Source organism: Coloeus monedula (genome assembly GCF_965178545.1).
Source record: "Coloeus monedula genome assembly, chromosome: Z".
NCBI classification, from domain to species: domain Eukaryota; kingdom Metazoa; phylum Chordata; class Aves; order Passeriformes; family Corvidae; genus Coloeus; species Coloeus monedula.
In genome coordinates this window covers 61,577,756-61,600,714 of record NC_138822.1, presented here as the reverse complement: position 1 = coordinate 61,600,714, position 22,959 = coordinate 61,577,756, and the positions used below count along the sequence as shown (strand labels likewise).

Here is a 22,959-nt window from a genome sequence, read left to right as displayed (position 1 = left end):
ACAATTCACTTGTAGTACCTTTAGGAATCAAACATGAACACAAAGGTATATTTCCTGCACTAGTGTAGTTTAAAGGCAGACCATGAAGGATGTGCAGGTACACAAGAAACACTAAGGTTGAAGTCCTTAGTAAGTGCAGCTTGACTTGCTTTAAAACCTCAGGATCCAGTAAGACACTTGAAGTATTCCAACTGTCAAGGAATGTATTTCAAGAGCAGCCTAACTCAGTGGAGCTTCTAGAAAGTGGCAGCACAATAAAGAAGATATCTTATAATAAACACATAAACCATGTACATGTACCTCCTTCTTAAAGCCTTTAATCTAAAAAGATCTAAATATCTTAAAAAGATCTTTAAATAAATGTGCATTACAAACTGTAACTATCAAAATAAAACACTAATTAAGGGAGACATGTTACAGTATAAATTGTTTATGTAGGCACAAGGTTTTAAAAAGTTATTTAAGCTTCGTTACTTAAACCAGTTAAATATTTTGTTGTAACTGAAGACTCTCTGCTTCTCTAGATTAAGAAAAGGAGAAGATAAATTGGCAAATCAAAGCCTGTAGTTGGTTCACTAATAGATCTAGGGGGAAACCTAGAACTGATATAAAAAAGGCCAATCAAGACTGAATCTGTAACTGGTGACTTCTTCAGAAAGATAGTTATGACCAGCTGGGGTACTTCAGAGAATCCACCACACCCTGAACTTCTTCTCCTACTTAAAATAAATATGAGAAGAAGCCAGTTTTTTTCATTTTTCAAGGGTATGTGTTTTTAAAAATTAGGATACAGTGCAATAAACATTTGAACACAGTTTTCAACATTTAAAACCTATTATTTGAGGTCTGTGAGCATTCATGTCATGGGAGTAATGGGAAATTGCTGGCAGTTGATTGAGGTTTCCTGCTTTGATATAATATTTAATGGTATGATATTTAAATATCTGGGAAGATAAAACAATGAAAAAATAACAAATAATATTTTCAATTACAGTGAAAGTTTTGAAGACTGGTTCACCTTCCATTTTACATGGATTTTAATTACCATCAAACACACCAGGTCTGATATCAGTATAAGAGTATAACAGCACTTATTCCATTGGAGATATTTGTATTTCTGTAATAGTTTTTAATATAATCCCAATCTTTTTAATTCCAAGGATTCTCTATCCAAAAGTAATATCTAATATTATGTTTCCAGTTCTACTAATACCTATTTTACATGTTCATGCTTGAAGAAATTACAAAGAACTCTAGAATTGAAGAATTGTTTTATTTTTCAAATATTTCTCTTTTGTGTTCTATGTTTTTGTTTTTTTTTTTTTTGGCTTCTATTTTCCCTATTCATCATTTAGCTAAAATCATCATAATCGTTTGAAGGAATATTAATTGATGAAGGCAAAAGATATATATTGTGTAGTTTTAGAGTTTACAGAAGCGCTGTATAATAAAAGGAATAAAAGAGAATTTGGAGTCTCCTGATTTCAAGATGAGATAATGGGCTCCACTTCTGTGGATAACACAGTAGCCAGTCCTGCTAAGAGGGAATATATAACTGGTACTTTCGGAAAAAACCCTCATTTGCTTTCATTACAGTCCCAAATCTTGATTCACTTGGAGAGAAGCAGATTAAAGTGTTTTTCATGCTCAGGAATACTGGAAGCTGAGTTCACGCCTCAGACTGAAAAACCATTATTCCAGGTTGGGGAATGAGTTCTTGGTACTTAATTTTAAAGTAATTATTATACACCAGATTTCTAAATCATTACTGAATGAAAAATCATATTACAAGAAGTTCGTATTGTATCATTACTTATGCTTTATCAATGACATTTACAAGTCAAAACTCTTACATGTTTGTGTAGAATCTGCAATACCAGCACATTTTGCATTTATGAAAGTCTATCAGCAACATATACAATATGAGCAAAGCTTTTAATAGCTTGACATTTCTCTTGTACAGAGCTTGAATTCCATAAAAATTATTTTCCGTACCAATGCATCTCCTGTCTTTTTCATGGCAAATAACACACTAATAATCTGAGCCACAAGAGGGCACCCAATAAGCATTTGGCAGCCCATCGGCCACAAAATGTATATAACTTTGTAAAAAACTGCAAAGTATCTTCTGTAAATGTTTCAGAAAGCCTAGAAAAGTTAATGTTTGTTGGAATTACAAAATTACAACTTTTTGAGCTATGTAAATCCTTCTCCCCTCAAACACATATGTATACACCACTATGCGTGAGTTTTGATGAAAGTGTGTATGTATTTATCCATACAAATACGTCTTCCATTGAGACTTGGAAGGTATTTCTCAGTGCAATTAACTTTTAAAAGCTGTGTCCACACACCACTTCTGTATAGTTGTTAACATCTATGAATGGAAAGTATGAAACCATGTAATTTACCAGACACTAGATAAGTAGAGTTGCGAAGATGCTATGAATAATGGAGGTGAAATAGTTTCAGAAAGAAATATAAGTGGAAAACTGAGAAGCAAAAGCTTTTTATGTTCTCTCTTTTAAGCCTTTCTGTTAATATTCTTATGCTGCACAAAGCCTTGAAATATAGAATGCTATAGTCAATGAATGTAAGTAGAGAATTTAGATTTGGAGTATTTTGTGTTTCATGATTCTGTAATTTTGACATAATTGCATACAGGTATAAATTCAATGTGCAAGTACCTTATCACTGCATGGTGATTTTGAAGACATAATTTAGACAGGAAAAGGCTGTTCATTGAACAGTTGTGGCATATTTCAGGCTAAAACTAGATCAAGAACTGATAGCAGAAGCTCATAGCTAACCGTCCTGATAGGAATTTTCAATTATACTTAATAAACCTTCAGATAATATTTCTTTTGTCATTTGCAAGACCCTTTCAAGCTCTGCATTACTGTTACTATTTCCTTCTCATATCACAGTCCCATGATCATCCACTTCAATAGCCATTTGTCTTATTTTTGCCATTTGTATTCCCATGAATTACTCTGACATTCTACAAGTCTGTTGTTTTCTTTTTCCATTTATCCTAAGATTACTTAAGTAACACATGGAGTGAATCCTATGTAGCAAATATACATAGTAAAAAAAGAATTGGTTTCTTGTACTTAAGGAGCTTCTTAGTGCTAATACGTACTTATTTTATAGATTCATAAAAAGAAGCAAGCAGTTTTAACCTCTTGCCTCAGAGAACAAGCAGAGTCTTAAAAAAAATTAGAATAGATCTACCTTACAAACTACAGACTTGGCCTCATGTAGGTTACCCCTTCCTTCACTATATGTGCCTGGTACACAAATAAAAGACATAGCTAGAGACCTCTTCATGTTCAAGTGCTTCCTCTGTCACAATTTGAAATAAATAGACATGGTCTGAAAAACAGAGACAATTTCTAAGGACTGCTGAGAGGAATTCTCAGGTCCTTCTGCAGAGAGAAGTGGGTGTTCATTTTTGTCTGGTTCAGACCCAGTTCTCCAGAAGCCTAATCTGGTTTTTGATCCTTTAAAAATCAGGATATAGAATCCTCTCTGATTCTTTATGATTTAGAGGTGTCTGCCTCAAATCAAATCACTGGATAAGTATCAACAGTTCCTGTGACAGTTTATGGTAGTAATAATGAGATATTTCTCTCTGCAGGGAAAGAAAACTGTGATGGCTGTTACTGTAAATAATGCAAAAGGCAGAACAAAGGCGGAACTCTAAAAAACCAATAGGCAAAATGGAGATGGTCAAGAATACTCACACTGGGGCTTTTACACTCTAAATCATGACTTCCAAAAGTACACAGGAGAAAGCTGTGAGAGACCATAAAAAAAATTAAAATGCTGGCATCTGTAGAAGGCAGCTGTTGAGGACAACTACCTTTATGGTAGTCTCATACTCTTAATAAATACTTTACTGCTAAATGCTTTTGTAAAAAGTTTATTTGCTTGGTATTGTATCAGTTTCAATCAGAAATGTGCAAGTTGCTGAAAAGCAAGCAAGTCAAAAGGCTGCTTCAGAAAAATATGACAATCCATTATTTCGCTTTTTTTTTTTCTTTTTTTTCTCTTCTCTGCAGGATAAAAAGTATTGATTGTGAACAGGTAACCTTTTGGAAATGAGTTCAGTTCTAAGGATAAAAAGGTTGCACTCCAATAGCATATGTTGGGAGACAGATTGAACGGTGTTTTAATGAACACAGATTATTCCTGAGAGACTAGGGGGAAAGGGGAAAGATGCACGAAGGAAAACAAGATTGTAAAAAGGAATTAGGAGAAACTTCCCTCAGAAGACTTCTAACTATCCTTTTATATTTCTGGCCTCTCATACGTGAACAGCTTCTTCTAGTCTAGGTTATCCCACTATTGTCGTGAGCGTGGAGTACCGGCATTGGTAACGCGGTGACTAGAAGCAACAAACGACCTCATGCTCTAGACCATGCTTCGTATTTTAAGGGGCCGGCAGAGGCCCGGCAAGCACACCCCGAGGCGCGCCGCCGCCCAGCCCCTCCCCCTGCCCCGGGGCCGCGGCTCCGGCCGCACGTCCGGGCCCGGCCGCCCCGCCCGCGCCCCGCCCCCCGCCGCGTGACGGCCCAGCTTCCGGGGGGAGCGCCGGGCGGCAGGGCCGGGGTGCAGCGACGGCAACTTCGGCGGGGCGGGCAGGCACCGGCGGCACCGGCACCGCGGCACCAGTACCAGTGGCAGCGGCGGCATGTCCGGCAACGGGCTCACTTACAGCGAGCAGAGCGGGGAGTCGACGCCCGAGCTGGCGCAGGAGGCGGCGCCCACCGTGACCCCCTCGGCTCCCGCGGCCTTCGGGCTCTTCAGCAGCGACACCAAGAAGTAAGGGAGCTCGCTGGGCTCTCGGGCGGGCGGTGCTGGGCTGGCGGGGCATCCCACGGGGAGGGAAAGCTCCAGGGGCCCTGACGAGGAAGCCGCGCCTCCCGCTTGTCTCCCCTCGTGACTCCGCGGAAAAGTTGGCTTGCTTACGTTTAAAGTGTGCGTAGGGAGTGGGTTATTTGCAAAGTGTTTCTTTTGGTTTGTTTGGAAAACTGCTTATCATTTTTCCTCTGTTTGGACAGCTAACCGCTCTGGAATTGTCTTAATTTTGCCGTCAAATGTGTATATATATAAAGTGTTTGTAAAAAAAAAAAAGTATTTTTGGGAGTTGTGGTTGGAAGTGTAGTGGATCAGGGCGAGGTGGCCCAGCTTGAAGTGGGTGTTAACAGTGTCTTGGTCAGAAGTCAAAATGAGGAAATGGAGAAGTTAAAAAAACCCCGGCCAAGTGCACTGGTACAGAAAGCCTTCAGCTCCTTAAAGTAAAAGTGGATTGGAGAGGAAGAATGTCCAAATGAAAGGATCAAAAGGTTTGCTAAGCTGGAATTGTATTCTACAACAAATTGGAAATCTATTCGGAGAGCAGCCAATAAAAAAGCACCATAAACTAAGGTCTCATGGACATTAGAAAATCAATTGCTGCTTCTTCAGTTTGATTGTTCTGCACAAAGAGAACATCTGTGCTCTGGAAACCTAGACTGATGTGTTTATTTGTGAACCACCCCAAAGTAAATCACGAAAACATGAAGCTGCTGTCAGTCTAATGCTTAGCTCTGTGAGACAGTACCTGATGGGCCTCCTCAGTTTGCCAGATGAGTCTCATTTGTTTTTACCCTTCTATTTTGCTAAATACTTTGCTTTTTCATTCTGTTCCAGTTCAAATTTTCACTGCTCTAGTATAAATGCACTTCTATGGATTTGTGTGTTTTAGCTGATTTACGTTGTTTGCACCCTTCTTTTCTTATTCCCTTTCCATAGAAACAACTTTGCACTTTATTTCTAAACCATTATTTTGCTACTTTCTTTTTTCCACGGGCTGGGGGGTATCCTGATCATTGATCATGGCCATAAATTTCTACATAACTCATAAACTTAGGACTGTTTTGCAAGTGAAGTATAGCTCTCTATTTTATTAGATGCAGAAGCTGAGGTGACTGGTTCTACCCAAGGCTTCCCAGTGATCACGGGGAAATACAGCTCTGGGGTCCTGAGATGTTTTGTACGTGTGTATGTATATGGATGTCTTTTAGTATGGAAGAACCAGAACAGCTTGTGATATGTGAACGTGCCATATTAATTAATTGCTCCTTCAGACTTGCTCTTACACTTACAGAAGTGTAATCCTCTAAAAGAATTACTTGAGAGGAAAACAGACATTGCTGTCTGTGGTTTTTTGTAGCTGACAAGCAAGTTCTTGCTGAAGTAGGGTGTTATCCACAATTCACACTTGTGTGGTTGGGCTCTGAGAGTGGATTGGATAGTTGAGGAACAGACACTGTGCAGGGAAGGTGATTTGCGTAGTGTGAAAATTTGTGTAGTGTGGAAAAGCCACTGGACTGCAAGTGAGGGTTATTGTTGGAAAAGCAGACTGTGTGGCACTCTGGTTGGAAAATGCAGTTGTCATTCATCAAGCGTATACTTTGTGTTTCTACTAGTTCACTCTAGTAATAGTGCAAAACCTGCTCATCAGAAGGCAATATAAGAGCATACAGAAAAGTGCAAGATGTGTCCTTGCATCTTGCCTGTGAAGGTGTGTGTTTAGTGAAGTATTCCACTGGTGAAATGAAAATTGCTGTTAGAGCTTTTCAAAGGTTGTTTGCTGATCTCTCTAGATTGTCTCTTATCACTGCTGATATACTCATGTCTGGCATCATTGTGTTGTTTCAGTTCTTGGCAAACTTTTTTTGTTGCTGAGGAAGGGGGATTCGTCCTTAGTTCTACTGATGATACAAGAAATGCTCCTTCTCAGCGGAGGGATACATATATAATATATGGCCCAGAACCCTGCACTTGCCCGTTGCCAGTAAATCAGTAAATATCAGGTAGTTAATGTATAAGTATCACACTGCTATTGTAAATAGTTTCTTGAAAAAATTCCTGTCTCTTTTCTTTGTGTTGTCTGTCTTCTTCTGTTGGTCATGAAGAAGTAAGCCAAAATGGGTATGGCATTAATGAAGTTGTTAGGATAAGTTGTCTTTGATCTTACGACAGAAGGGCCCACACAGAGGCACGAATCAATATTGGTGGACTCAAATCTGAAATCCAAAGTTGTTCTAATATAAATTATTTGTCCTGTTTTGTTTCTCACATTTCAGTAGGAATACTCTGCTGAAGTTCATCTCATCTAAAAGCTCTGAGCATCCCTTGATGTAAAAGTCTATTTATCATTCTCCTGATAAAGCTGCCTTTTTTACCTTTAGCATTCAATGATTATCCAATAACTTTCAATTACAAATATGATTTCAATTTGATTAGTGAACATAGTATTTTCAGTACATGTTTGTGTTGTGGTTTGGTTCAAACACGTGCTATCAGTGTTGAAAATGTCTCAGTTCATCAAAATTTCTGTCCTGGTGACATTTTAATCCTGACTAAGTGGAAAGTTTTACTGTTGGAAGATTATTAAAGGTAACTGTTTATTTCATGATTTTTTATCTTAATATAAGCAAGGTGCATTATGTCGCATGCACCATGTGCAAACATGGTTTCTCATTAGCTAATACACTGTATGTATTTACTGAAGTGAAAGAAAATAGAAAAATAAGTATACAACTTTGGTCTGCTTCTGTGAGGTAACTGTACATGTTCGGGACAAAAGAAAGGAGGAAAGGAGGAGTTTTCTAATCTCTATAGTATTACAACATGTACAGAAGAAACTGATTCTTACTGGTTTTGACTAAACTGAAAATGTTCTTGAATAACAGATTTCACAACAAATATATGATACTGTCACTAGCTGTGAGTATTTAATCCTGACTAAAGAGGCAGATACAACTTTTGTATTTGGTATGTATTGATTTTAAAGCTTTTTGCTTGGTTAGATGAATGAAGCAGGAGAATGGAAATTTTGTGTTCATTCTGTTAAGCATCTCAATAACTGAATAATTGAAAGATCTTATATACCTGAGATGAGTCAGTCTGAACCTCCTTGTGTGGAAGGGGCCCAATTGCATGACTGGAGATGCCTGTTGCTCTCCTTCCTCTCTTCCTCTTTCACACTTGTAACATGAACTGACATGTATGGTATTCCTTTATATTAGTTTTATATTTATATTTTAAGAATGTATTTATGTGTTCAGGTTGGTAGTTTGACAGTTGTCTTTGAGCTGGTTACATTCTAGATATTCACATGTCCCACATGTTTCAAAAAGAAGAAGAAGGGTCGGATTCTGGTCCCCAGAGTAATGGAAACAGTCTGCAGAGAAGTCTTTGTCTATAAAAGAAGTTTTCAGCAGAAAATTTGTAAGAGCCAATGGGTTACGTAAATCTTATGGACAAGCTGAATCCTGTATGTGGGCCTCAGGCTATTTCTCTGTGTTCTAGATTGATGGACCATGAAGTAAGCACTGCCTAGTTGGAATCTCAGAATCTCCTGTATAGTGTAGAGAAATACTATGTGATACACACCACCTAAATTAATAGAATAGTTTTATAGTTACATTATGCTTTATTACATTATTATTACTCTCAGTGGAGGAGTGAAAACTCTAACCACCTTCCAACATCGAAGTGTACCTGGAGATCTAATTAGTAACACAGAATCCCTGTTAATTACATGTATTAGGGTGCAACTGTAACTGCCTACAGTTAATTGCAGGTAGACAGAAGATTTTCATCTATATTAATTGCATTTTAAACAAAACTTTCCTGCATGTAAAATTAAAATGTACTAAGGTTTGGTTCTTGGAAATGGTACAATTTCAGCAATAAAACTAGCTATTGCTTTACCTGATAAAATGTAAAAACTTAGAGCTGAACTATAGGAGTGACATCAGTAGATATCAATTTTTAAGTACAATATTGAAGCAGATGGCAAAATTTATAACACACATTTTCAGCTTTACTGATTTGCATCTTTAAACTGTATTACTGCCAAGCAAAATACATTTGTAATTTATTAGATTTTTTTATTGCAGATCTGGCTTACGTGTTTTGTTGAGCCATTAGTCAGAAAACTCGGCAGTGCTGCAAACTCATTTTTCTTTGCAGAGATTTGCAAGCCTGTTTTGCAGAGAGCTGAAGGTGGTGATTTCATTAAGATATTAATTCCCCAATTCTCTGTGCAGAAGACTTTTCCAAACTCATCGGAGCTAAAAACTTGGTTTCAACGGCTGCCAGAGGTGTTCTTGGAGTCGTAAATTGATCTAGTTTTGTCTTGGCATATTCTGTTCAACCAGTCAGTCATGGAGAGATTGTACATAGATTGCCATTTGTGAAATTCTTGGAGGAGACTCCAGCTCTAATATTCAAACTTCATGCATCCGCTAGCTCATTGGCACAACTACTTTCTTTCTCCATCTGTTAAAATGGCCCTATGCCCACCAATATGGTGATATGCCAGTTCCGGTAGGATGTGCAACCCAGCAAAGATGAATGGTTTGGATGAGTCCTGATGAGTCTACAAGACAAAATCTGAACCCTTTAGTCAGTACAAGGATAGGAACTAAACGCGGTGTGCAAAGGTGGGCATGCTATTGCAGAATGCTTCTCCAGCTGAAATCTGTCAGATCTGATGGGAAGTGACACACAGTGAATGTATTCTTATTGCCATGCACTTGGCACATATGAAGATGCAAGCAATGAACTGTTGATTTGCTGTGATTCTCTGTAATGTAGTCATTACATTTTTGGGGGCTTTTTTATTTCTTTAGAAAGGCAAGTTTTACAGTTTAAGGTCTTCACTGTGGTTTCTGCATGTTTACTGCATTGTCGTATATTTACCTTAGACATTTCCTTTGATCAGCATCCTGAATGGTGTGAAATAGATAAATCTACAACTGTTACAAGGCTGACACTTGCAAGAAATTCCACAAATTTTTAGTTCTGCTTTTTTTGGAGGCTATCCTTGTCTGTGCCACCCCTTGATAGTTTTGATACTTGGAGGAACTCAGAATTGTTTGGCATTCTGCCAGAAGATGAACAGCATTGTAATGCTGTTCTACGGTGTTTCTGAAACGTGGACATCCATGTAAATTAATATACTAACACTGAGTAGGTTCTGACAGCACAACCTCTGTGGTGGTATCTTTCAAAGAAGCCTTCTCTCAGCATTTCTGGGAAAGCTGGAAACAGTAGGAGTTGGACTCAATGACCCTTGTAGGTCCCTTCCAGCTGAGAATATTCTGTGATACTGCTTCTCACTTTCCTGTAATCCCTTCACAGCTATCAAATGCTGCAAAGTGATCTACAAATGTCTGCAAATTCTGAGCACTAGCCTCAAGACAGGCTCTTAAGTTGACACAACCATTTAAATGGCAGCGCCACCCCTGAAGACACTCAGCTTTCAGAAAACTGCTATCTTCCACCGAGGAAGATTTCTCTCTGGCAGAACTTTCCCTGTAGTATGAGTGGTATGGGTACTATCAGAAGAGGTTATTTGCAGTGCAATTGCAAGATTGAATCTTTTCATCCTTTCAGACAACCTTTCTTGTTGCTGGGTGAAATAGTATCTGTAACTACTCTACTGACAACAGATAATCTTAGATTAAATTGCAGTCGGATCCAGAAAGGGTTTAAAACTGGTCATACTAGCCGCCATCTGGTTAGAGCTTTTGAAATGTAGGTAGTTCACATATCTGCATTGATGGTGGTGGTAGCAGCAACTTACAGATGTTGATGCACTGATTGCTCAAACATTGTTCAGGTACTATGTATTCACAGCAGAGAACTGGGAGATGCTTTATTTAGTTTTTAACTTAATACTTTCCTGTTTCCCCAGTGAGAAGGAAAGACCATCCAGATTGCAAGTGCTTTGAGAAATTAGTGGCAAAGTAATTATTAAATTAGTTAAATTATGTTTCTGGTTAGACCATAACTGGTTTTGTTCTCTTTGGCTCTCAGCCTTACAGGATACTGTAGTTATCCTGGTTTCCCTCACATCTCTAGTCTATCCTTTAAAACTATTGAGTTTTGTTTTTTGGGTAGTATGCTTCTTTTTCAGATTGAAAAATGAGGGGTAGCTGAAAAAGAAATAAATTACTTCTTGTCTCAATTCTCTTTAAGCCATAGAGCAGCTACACTCAAAGCCATATGATTCAAGTCTTCCTTGAAGTGGTAGTTGAATTCTATGTTGTGAATTAGAAGTAGATACAGTATTATAATGGAGGAGGATGGTAGTACTGAACAGCACCACAAGATGTCATTCAAACAGTTTGTGGCATAGACCAAAACACAGTGAAACTCAGATTTCTTAATTTCCTGCTGGAAGAAAACCCTAAATTAACTAAAATAAACTCAAATTGCAGCATGTATTTGCTGCTGATTTAGCTTCCGTGTTTACTGGTTCTGAAATCAATTTGCAGGTCCTCTTTAAATGTTAAATTCAAACTTGTTTAGAGTTTACACAATAGCATGACCTAGAATAAACCAATTTATTTTAAGGATTTTCCAGTGCCAGTAAAATGTCAAGAAAAAAATTTTTTTTCAGGAAACACGGGATGTTTCCTAGGACTTCATTGCTACTCAGATGCCAAGAGTAAAGGTTACACTGCTCTGTCAGTGTGTATTTTCTGCTTCAAACTTGGTAGCATTCACAGTGTTTGGAATTTTATGTTGGAAGGCAAAAAAAAATTTATTTTAGTATGCTGTGGTTAAAAGTATGTCCTGCCAACTGAAGTCTCTTGAATGCAAGAACAGTGCAGTTGATACTGTGTAACTGAAAGTATGCAGTGGATGGAAAACTTAAAACAAGAAATGCATTGTTAAAACTCAACTGAGTGAGACTTCTGTAACTTCTGTTCTGTACAGCTTTGTTCCATAACACCAAAAGTGGTGAAGCATGCTTCCTCCCCAGTAGTGGATTTGTTTCCCATTTCCTGTATCTTACCTTGCAGTGCTATAGTGCTGTCCTTATATATGAAGACCTTCTGTCTCACCATGGTTTAGAATTCATTCCTCTTTCTTAGAGGGGATTACAGATGTTCCCAAGGTTGCTTTTGCATTGTTAGTTCGTCTTCAGTTGCAGTTTTGATACTCATGAACCTTTTTCTTTATTACAAAGAAGGCTTATGATTAGTGGGTGACTTCTTTCACTAACTGGCATGTCAGAAGTGTAGCAAAACCTGAAAATCTATGGGTTTAATCTTATGGTGTTGCTAAAAAGAATAGAAAATAAATGTGTATTTTACCAGAGTGGAGCAAGTGTTTTCTTAGTAATAGTTGTTCGGAACATGTTGATGCAGTGGCCAATGACATGCCGCAGATTCTGGGTTAATATTTTAGTATGACTAGAAGTTTGTCATCGTTCCTATGGGGGAACAAAGTAACTGAGAGAGAGGCCCAGGTTTATTGCTGACATAGCTGTTTAAACCTCAGTGATGTATAGTTATGCCTACTTTTTTTTTTCTGTAGAAGGGGATAACATTGCTCAATGGAATCTGTAATCCTAGTCATAACCTCATCAAGACAGCAGTTTTAGTGACCAAGTGCATGCTGACAGTAGTAGGGCATATTCAGAATTATTCTTTAGATACTGTTTGCCATAATCAATGTGCAGAGCAAGGTGATCAAGGTGCTTTCTGGCATAGGACTCCAGGCTGTTAAAGCTGTTTGGCAGTATAATCTTGTGACTGTCAAGATCTAAGGCTGTTTTTTGTCTTTTCTTTTGTTCCCTATACTCCGCACACCTACCATGCCCCTATCCCCACCATCTCCTTGGGGCAGTTGTAAAGTTTGTGGCTTATTCCTTTTTTAATGGCAGGGGAATAGAGGGCACAAGAAAGAACATGAGAGCTAGAAAAGATTAGCTGGTGGTTTTTGTTTACTTTCTAATGATAACATCTGTAAGATTAATCCATATTGGTAGGTCTGTCACAGGTCCTGTCATGTCCATACCCCTATCATAGCTACGAAGGTAGATATTCAAAGGTATGAAGAAAGCAGTGTTTTCATGGAGAAAGAAAAAGGTAGTATAAGTCTTAAATGCTACAAGTGTAAAATGTGAAAACATAGAAGAAAATTAGAAATTTACTACCTCCTCTTAACATTCAACCAGTGTTTCAAAGAGAACGTTTTATTGTGGGTGTGTTTTGTGATGTCTGTCATGTTGTGTCATTGTAGATCTGTCATGTGATACTTGCCGTGTAACTTAGGTGATGAATTTGCATTTCTAATTTATACTCCTTTAGCTTTCGAATTCCAGTACTGAGGAATACAAGCCTGTGGTGGTAAAGATTACAAAGGCAGCTGGGAACTGATTTCCTAATATATTAATAATTGACTCATTGCCTTTTATGATAGATGCTATACAAGTAGTAAAGATCATATTTCATGGCACTGTTGTATATGACTATAATATTTCTAATTTTAATCTGTACCAGTGCTTTCAGCTTGCAACTTTTGATGACAGTGGGCCTGTATTGTAATAGATCTTAAGACACTAGATTATGACTTGCGAAGTCAAGGGAAATCTTGTTGAGTTCTTAGAATACATCATTGGGCATACGGTGGGAATCTTCTTGTTTTTCTGTACTTTTGCCCTTGGAAAGTAATTTTACCTTGTATTACTGTCAGGGAAAATGGCTGAGACTACATATTTATACTCGTGCAAAAGTTTGGTGTTTTTTGCATCTGCTGTTGTTGGGACCATTACTTTCCTGCTTCGTATAGTTCCACATCATTTGTCAGCTGTCAGATTAGGCTTTTTTAAACCTGGTGTTCCTCCTGAAGTAATAAGGTTTATATTTCAGTCATCCATAGTATGTGCCTAACTCTGTAAGGCTAGAATCACTCTCAAAGTTTTAGCAGGGACAGGCAGGTATTGGTGCAGCTGAGGGTTCCTTGCATTTTCCTGAGCCCCTGGTAAGCAGAGATAAGTGATAAAGAGTTTGTCTAAGGTTGTGAACTGATGAGTATAGAAGCATAACTAATGAGTATAGGAACATGAACCCTAGTGTGACTGCAAAGCTTACATTTATGCTTTCTATTTTGAGGGATTTTACTTAAGGATGAAAATTTCCTTAAAACTTCTTAATGATAAAAAGATGAAAATATTTTTACTGTACAGTAAACTGTATTACAAAAGACTGAAATGCATTTGCTTTTCCCATTGTTCATTGAGACTGCTGATAAGAGTTGTTTTTGGAGGAAAATGACCTTTGAAATCTGCATACAATATTTTTTTCTGGAAGTTAAAAGAGCAAGGGAATGGGTATCCTGTTACTTCGTAAGATTTTCTTTTTTTTGAGTAGGCCTCATTCTTGGCAGGCAAGCTTGGTTGAGTGCAGTAATTTTTTTATTGGTTTTTTACATACTTCACTTAAAAGAATGGAACAAAACTCCACAATGCTGGGCAAAATAATTGATGTGTCTTGCACTATTAAGTCTGCTCTTAAAGAGCGAAACTTTGAGGTTACACTGAAACCATATCTTAACTGTAGAAGAAAAAAGGCTTGCTACTGCTGGTGATCCATGTGGATGTATGGAGCAATATTATACTCTGTAAATATCTGATGTTTGCTAATCCTGGATCATAATTTGTTAGAAAAGATTTTTAAAAATCCCAACAAACCATCAGTTCAGGTAACAATTAATTTCCAAATGGATTAATCAAGAACTTGTTGTTTAATTCCTATTTTTCTTTCTTTCTTTTTTCCCTTGCTGCTTTTCTCTTATGGAAACAAGGCTGGCTGAAAACAGGTCTTCACATCTAAATTGTTATATTTTGTATCTTCCCCACTAACAGTTCAAAATGCTTTAATTTGAAGTGTATGATATATAGAATATTTTCTATAAGCATTTGGAAGTGCAGTTCATCATTAAACGCTTCCTCCTTCTGTCTTCACATCTTAAATTCACCTTTGTATTTTTTCTTGTTATTTGTTACATTCTGGGAGACAGTCTTCAGCTTGTACTTGGATCTTGTTCTGTGTAACTTCTTCTGGTTTTGCTTCTTGGTCCTCAAGTTCAAATTATTATTTCTTCATTTTCTACCCTGTTGACACAGACTTCTTTTTTTTGTTTTGTTTTGTTTTTTTTCTGCTTGTTAGTTAGTATTCTGCCTTCTATTGGTTAATGATTCTCTCGCTTCTCATGATAACTGGTCCACACGCTCAGCCTTTGTCTTCTTCTAGGTTGGTGGTTTTTTGAGTTGGTGGGCCATGATCACAGTCTGTCCCTGCCAGAATTGGCTTTTACCCAGCTTGAGTTGATTCCCCACTGTTGCTGTGTTGTCTTTATTAGTTTCCTCCTTGTCATGGGGGTTCTACAGAATGTCCTTGTGGCCCATAAATCTTGCATTCCTTGTCCACTCTCAGGGGTGCATCCTTCTTCCCAGGCTTTACTAACCTCACCTGGGGTCTGAGGTCATGGTAACTTGTCAAGCCCTAAACCTTAACAAGGCAATTCTACAGACAAGTAATTTGTCTTTCTAACGCACAGACATCACTTGGAGCTTGTTTGTTAGCTACTATCCATTTCATAGATTGATCTCATTTGTTGTTGATTAGGCTTGAAAGTATACAAAGATCAAACATCAAAGAGCATCCTTTCTTAAGAAAATTTTTACATATTCCACATTTTGCAACAACAGTAGGAAACTGGAAGTGGGACTAAAAGCAACTTTCTAAATCAAGTCCTGTCTTTTGCTATGTAACTTTCGTTACCATGTCGTACAGATTCTTGCACAGGTAAGAAGAGTTAAGCAGAAGGAATTAGAGGTTTCTGAGTTGCTGTATCCAGCTAGAGCAAAGTCTCTCAGGCGAGATACTTCAAGCTGATCAAAAATAACTGAGACTTACTTGGTATCAGATGAGGAATAGGCAGGTAGGAATGGTCCGCAAAATAAGCTATTTCTGTGGCCAAGGGTGATGGGAATAAAGAGGGCTGCAAAAAATTAAATCGAAGCTACTCTTCCTAGAAAGTTAATTGCAAATGGAACTATGCAGAGGGATTGAAAGGTAAAAACCCCAAATTATTAATGATATTTTATGTGCGGCCCTAAACCACCAAATACTTTATTTCTAGTATCAAAAATAAAGATATAGATCTGAGGGGAAAATATGGGATGACTGAAAGAAGTGTGATGATAACAGAGGTGAATACAAGCATCTTCAAATAAAATCAGAAAAATGTGGAGTTTAAGGTAGAGAAAGGTGTTCCTTTATCATGGAACAGGAATGTGGACAATAGGAAAGCACCTGTGACATCACAGCATTAGATATTTTTAACAGACCTGTCAACTTGGAGTGGTGTTACAAGAAGAAGGTACATTGGATGTTGCCACTTCCCATGAAGAACGTGGTCGGCTATGGGCTTGCAAAGCTGAGCTTAGCAGTATGCAAAACTAGAGGACAAAACTGAATGGGATGTATAATTTAAATGACCAAAGCACACAAACCAAACAAATGTAGCAATAGAACACTGACCATATAGATCTTTGAACATGTCCAGGAGTAACTAAAACCAGTAAAAACCTTTGGGCGTGATGTGTACAAAATAGGGAGTTACCAGTGATATTTGGGAAATGGTACTAAAGCAGGCAAGGAAATAGAATGCTTACTTTTTTTTTTTTTTAAGATAATAGTTAAATATTAAGCTGTCAAGGAAAGCCAATATTTACAACATAGGGAATCTGTAATAGGTTTCTTCAATTATTTAGTGAAACACTTGGTTTTGGAAAAGGAGTTAGACTTAAATTTTAAGTTGCATATAGGTATCCTGAATTTTACATGCCTTAGCTATGTAGTAGGAAATATGTTGATTGTTTTGTTGGGTTTTTTTTTTTTTATCTGGTTGCAGTTCTTTTGTGGATGTATATGGAAACGTGGGCAATGTGGATTTCTCATGGAGAGGCACAAAGCGGATCCAGTATTGGTTCTGAAAATATGAGGAAGTCTCTATTAGAGTGACTCTGTCCCTTGCAAGTAGGAAAAGTACTCTTTAAAGGTTTATGACTGAATGAGTGACAATATTTTGTTTCATTGTAACTAATTTCAGCTTTGGCTTACATCCCTTTCTCCTTCCCATATGAAATTCTGAGAGCAGTGATAAATCAGTAAATTTCTAGATTCTGCACTCACTTTTGAAATCTTGTTTGGATGTATTTGGTCTGGCTGAGGTGGAATTATTTTCCCCTGCAGCAGTCTTCGTCATGCTGTGCTTTGTATTAGTGGTGAGAAAGGTGTTGGTAACGCACCAGTGTTGCAGCTACTGCTGGGCAGTGCTCACACAGCAGACAAGACTGTCTCTCCAGTATTCCCCTTCACTAGTAGCCTGGGGATGGGCAAGATCTTGAAGGATGTGTAGCCAGGACTCCTGACCCAGACAGGCCAAAGGGATATTCCATACCATATGATGACTGATCATCAGTAAAAGCTAAGAAAAAGGAGAAGGGGTAGGCATTCTTTCTTATGGTGTTGGTTTTCCAGAGCAAATGCTAAGTATACTAAAGCCCTGCTTCCTGGGCAGCGGCTGGACATTGCTGATTTGAAATAGAGAATAAATCTTTTGTTTTCCTTTGCTTCTGCATGTGGCCTTTGCTTTTGCTTTATTAAACTGTCTTTATTGTGACACATGAGGTCTTTTCCATCCTATTTTCTCACCCACATCTTGCTTCAGGAACGGCGTGATAAGAGTGACTTGGTGGGCACCTGGTGTCCAGCCATGGTCTACCCGCTTATGTGAAAGTTCACAGGGTTTGTAAACTTGGAAAGTCTTCAGAGTTCTTTGGAATATTGCAGGTGTCTCTTCTTGAGTTTCTATTTGCTTGTATCTTTTAGTAATCAGGCAATCCAGATGTGACAAAAAGCTGTCAGAGAATCTTTTTTGTAAGGTTCCATCATCTGTAAGTGCAGTTAGACTGTGATTTGTTTACATCTAAAAAGCCAAGCAGGATGGGGTTTCTTATTAGTGACAACACATGAAAAGCTGTATCTACAAGAGGACATTCTTACCAACTTGTTATTTTTGTGGGAGAATTTTATTTCATCTGTAAGGAGTGCTTGGACACTATGTATCTAATCATCAGGATGTCTTAGAGCTTGTAGAACAGACCTACTAGAGATCTGAGGCTTTTAATCCTGAGCACAGGGGATAGCAATTTACAATCCAGAAAGGCAAATAGAAGCACAAGGTTGTATCCTTGATGGTTAGTGAAATTCAGAGCATGCTGAAGTCTGGGCTTTTCAGTGACTTACATAAGCTGATATTATATTTTAACACAAACATGTCAACTTCTCGTTATTGCATCTGGGCCTCCCTGGGGGACAAGGGAGAAGTGAATAAGTTGTTGGTTTAAACTAATCTCTTCTTGTGCCTCAAGATTTCAGCCTTCAAGACAGGCTTCAGCTAACAGCAGATTGAAGTTTCACGGTCTTACATTATTGTTGGAATCTGATACGTTCTTTTGCTAAACTCTTCATTATACAGCATGTTAGTAAATACAATTTAAAAGTGGGCAAGAGGGAGCAGTGCTTCACCATGAGTTGCTGAACTGATTCAAGAATATAAAAATGGTATTCTGGTTTTAATTTTTCTAATTGATGTTTTTCTGTATTTCTACCGTAGAAATGAAGACCTAAAACAAATGTTGGAAAGCAGTAAAGATTCTGCAAAGCTGGATGCTATGAAAAGGATTGTTGGGGTATGTGATTTTTTTTTTGTTACTGTTTTTATTTGTTATGAGATATGGGGGTTTATTATTATTCTTTTTATTTCTCGGGTGGAAATAATGTTTTACTTTTACAGATCTGTACCAGGTTAGCACTTAAGTCTCTAAATTATCTTTAGAAGTTGTGGTGATGAAATGGTAAAATTCTTAACTTGGAATTTTGTGTAGAAATAGGTATATCTGGATATATGCAGTCATATGCTTTTGAAATATTTATGTAACAGTGCCAATATGCCTGTAAACAGCTCTTTTCAGTGAGACCTTGAATAGGAAATGGCTCCTGAAGAGAAGCTTCAAATTTGTCACACTGGAAACAACAGAAATTTGCAGGAATAAAATGACAAGTTGCATTTACTATTTCTATTTTATTGAATTGCATGAGGATCTTCTTTTTTGACTGAGCATGATGCCTGAATATTTGATTACATATTTCAGGTGAATGTGTACTCACAGAGGTGATTAAATAATGTTTAACACCATTGTATGTTTAAACCCTATAAAAAAAACCATCATGAAGTTGATGGTATGTATCCCTTTGTTTCTTCTTTAAAGTATTGGAAGAATGTGCTACAGAAGATTGTTCTGTGTCCACTTGACTTCTTTGTTTTGGGGCTTTTGAATTTGTTTTCTGTCACTGTTTCTTCAGTCTACTCTGAATGTGCTTTTTTTGTTTTGCTTGGGTTTTGCATACTTAATCCTGTCCGAGTATGTACCAAAGTGAGTAGGTACAGATGGTGTCATGTGATTGTGTTCTTTCCTCTGACTCCAGAGCTGGCTTCTTCTCCCTTCATGATCATCCAGTGATGAGAATTTTACTCAGCATGGTTGTCTTTTTGCCTGTAATCCCCTAGTCCTGCCAGAGACATCAGTTACCTGTGAGATCTGGGTAACCTATCAACTGTTATTTCATAATGTCATTCTTGGTTTTGGGAAAGGTTTTTTTGATTCATCTTTTCCAACATGATGCGGGATTGCTCAGGGTTTGACTAGTGAGAGTGGCTTACAGACGTGCTGTTGCAAAAAACCATGACCTTTATAAGTGCCATGGTTTTAGCATACGGTTACTTACATTGTTCTGCTTCCCTCAGAAAAGATCTTTTTTTTCTGGTTTTTACTGTGGGCAGGAGGGTTGTGGCAAGTTGCCTCTTGCTCCCTTGGTTTTCTTTTTTGAAAAGTTGGCCAGATCTTTACCTGTATTTGGAAACTGTTGAAACCAAATGTATGTGTGTATGTATGTATATGGGGGGGAATTAGAAACCATTAAATTGAACCAGCTTTAAATTGTAAACGAAGGCTTTATAGGTTGATCATTTTCCTTTTTTCCTACAAAAAATGTTTTCATTACAAATGAGTGTGCAATGAGCAAATTCACTAATTTTAAATACTTGCTACTGCTGCACATCCAGAAGAGTTCTTAATGGCTTCTTTAATTTTCTGGAAGTGTATGATACCATGAAGCTGGAGATGTGTAGTTAGCAGTGATAGCTGTGGTCCTTGATCACTTAGGCTGAAGTGATCAGGCTCAAGAGCTCTTCAGCAAGGGAAGGCAGAACTAACTGGGCACATTCTTTCTTCTGCTTCTCCATTTTCCAATCTGACAATTCTCCCCAGTTTCTAGTTCCAGATTTCTGTCCTTTTTTAAGTTCACGGCCCTTGCTTTCTGTTCCTGTTCTAAGCACTGTGCAGTGCAGGAAGAGCACTACTTCCCCAAACGGCAGCAGGCACCTTCAGCTTCTTGGATATTTTTCCCTTACTCAGCTCCTGCTGCTTAAAGTAGAAAACAGCCTTCTAGCTTGTTAGGCTGACCATTACTTAACCACAAGTGAGTTGTTTGAACTGGATCCTCTGTTTTTGGTTTCTTTTATCTTCAAGGTATTTGCTGTTTCCTGTGCTGTGTTTGAAGTGTGTTTCACACCAGATACCTGGCACCAACCTCTGGTTGACATAACAAACTCAAACAATGAGCTTTGCAGACCAGGAGTGGGATATTGCACAGTATGAACATGAGGCCTTGTAACAATGGCGATAATGTTCTTGAGGAGAACAGAGGTGCTTCTGTGCTTACATACAGAGAGAAGCTTACATCTCTCAGGGATGAGACGTGTTTTTCAGAGATGAAAGGCTTCCTCTATCCTTATTATTAGAGGTAAAAGGAACTCCGTTGTCAGAGTATTGTTTATCATGTCTCACTGGAATGCTAATTTTCAGTAGTTTTAGATAGTTGAAAAAGCTATGTGCACAGAATCCACAACTTCTCTGGCCAACCTGTTTCACTGCCTCACCACCCTTGCAGCAATTTTTTCCTAACATCTAGTGTAAGCCTACCTGCTGTCAGCTTAAAGCTGTTATCCCTTGTCCTGTCACTACATGCCCTTAAAGAGGTCCCTCTCCATCTCTCTTTTAGCCCCCTTTACTTACTGGAAGGTGCTATAAGGGGTCCCCAGAGCTTTCTCTTCTCCAGGCTGAACAACCCCAACTCTCTCAGCCTGTTGTCACAGGGGAGATGCTCAGTAATTACAGTGTCCCTGTCCACAGAAGAGGGGTTAATCTTTAAGGTCCCTGCCAACCTAAACTGTTCTGTATGACTATAATTCTGTGATACCAATAGTTATCTTAGTATTTTAGTAGAGTTTAAGAGGCTAAACCTTCATTTATTCATATAGGCATGATAGAGAAGTAGCAGGAGAACACTGCTTAGGGCACTTTTTGCTGCTGCTTCCTCCTTTAATGTAGTTTGTGAACTTTCTCCTAGGGAGAAGGAGATTCATTACAAATAAAACCAAATCTATCTTCCAGAGAGTGACTTAAAACAACAAAATTTCAAGCAAAGGAGTTTTGATCTTTTTACTTCTCCCTTATACGTGAAGGTACCTAAGCCTACTTTCAGCTAAATATGACTTTCATGATCAATGACCTTTTTAATTTTTGAATCAGTATGTTATTTTGTATGTTTCTTCTTTATATGTGTGCAATAAAATAATTGCAGTCTTTGAAAGAATATGAGCAACACTGCTGGTTTAGAAATAAATTTTTGTATATACATATTCTGCTATATGCATGAAAACATAATAGCTGATATTTCTTTTAAAACATTCACTGATATTATAACAACCAGTACCAGATCTTGAAACCTGTTTGAATTTCTGGGGAAAAATCAGTGGAATTTCACTCGTGATGATTTCAGATCATAAATTTAGCAAACAATCACATGCCTGATTTCCCTCAGAGAGTGTCATCCATGTCTGTGTGGAAAAAAAAAAGTTTAGTACATCCTGACATTACACAGCACTTATGCTAGAATGAACATTATTGTCCAGAAACTCCATGTGTATAAGACAACACAACTGCAGAATGTCTAGGCACAGAAACAAAAATTATATGATAGACCTTAGTCTTGGAAAGAACCATTATGTTCTTTCAGTTTAATGATCCATGCGCTAAGGAGGATCTACACTAGTCATTATGCAATAATGAATCAAAATACACTCTTTTAAAAGACCCTAAATACATATTTATATGGTACACTGGGGTTGTTATGGTTGATCAATTAAAGAATCCAGGTAATGCATGGGGTAATACTATTACAGCCTATCAGGGAAGTCTAAGGATCATCCCTGGTTTTGAGTATCGTAACTTCTGTTGCACCAAGATGATAATTTTTCATTCTGTCTTCTCTGTAATGCATCTTGTTGCTCCATTCTACCTGGTCATTCTGAATTTGGCATTTATTATGGAGATCCCCCATTCCTGAAAGAAGTAAATTTATTTTAGATTCTTAGTTAAAAACCCCTTGAAACTCATATAATGTGCTTGCTTTTTCACAGTGCTTGTTTCACTTCCTGTGTTTTAATACATGTGCAGTAAACAGTTTAAGATGTTAAATGGGGTAGATCAAAATGTCATGCTGGACAGCTGCTCTTACACCCTTTTGAAAGGCTAGGTAATAGGTTGAACTGCAGCTGTCTTCTCTCTTATTTCCAGCATCCTTCTTCTAAGCTTCTCAGATTTTACAGTTCACCAGGTATTGCCTGGCTTTGCGTGTTCTTGCTTTTGTTGCATGAGATCCTAACTCTTTATGCTTTTAATATATTTTATCAATGAAATACACAAACAGACGTGTGAGTTGAAAATACGAAGTTTAATCAGCTGTACAACATTGAGTAATGGTTGGAATGTAATATTTATGGACAGGAGTAACTGCAGTTGCAGAACTTCTGTTTCCTTTTTTGGATCCCTGTGTATTTGTTGTTGCTTATGTGTGTTGGACCCCAACATGGTGACAGGAGGTGTCCCTCAGGGGTGTGTGCTGGGAC

The 22,959-nt window shown here is 37.9% G+C and overlaps 1 protein-coding gene across 2 annotated transcripts in view; it reads left to right on the top strand.

Moving 5' to 3' along the window:
- The first annotated feature begins 4,581 nt into the window (after nucleotides 1–4,581).
- Nucleotides 4,582–22,959, top strand: part of AP3B1 (adaptor related protein complex 3 subunit beta 1) — a 164,166-nt gene continuing 145,788 nt past the window's right edge. For both annotated transcript variants that reach the window (XM_082301503.1, XM_082301502.1), the window contains exons 1-2: nucleotides 4,582–4,827; nucleotides 18,544–18,619. In XM_082301503.1, the coding sequence (XP_082157629.1) occupies nucleotides 4,697–4,827; nucleotides 18,544–18,619 (207 nt within the window). In that variant the 5' untranslated portion in view covers nucleotides 4,582–4,696. The remainder of the gene's footprint in view (nucleotides 4,828–18,543; nucleotides 18,620–22,959) is intronic.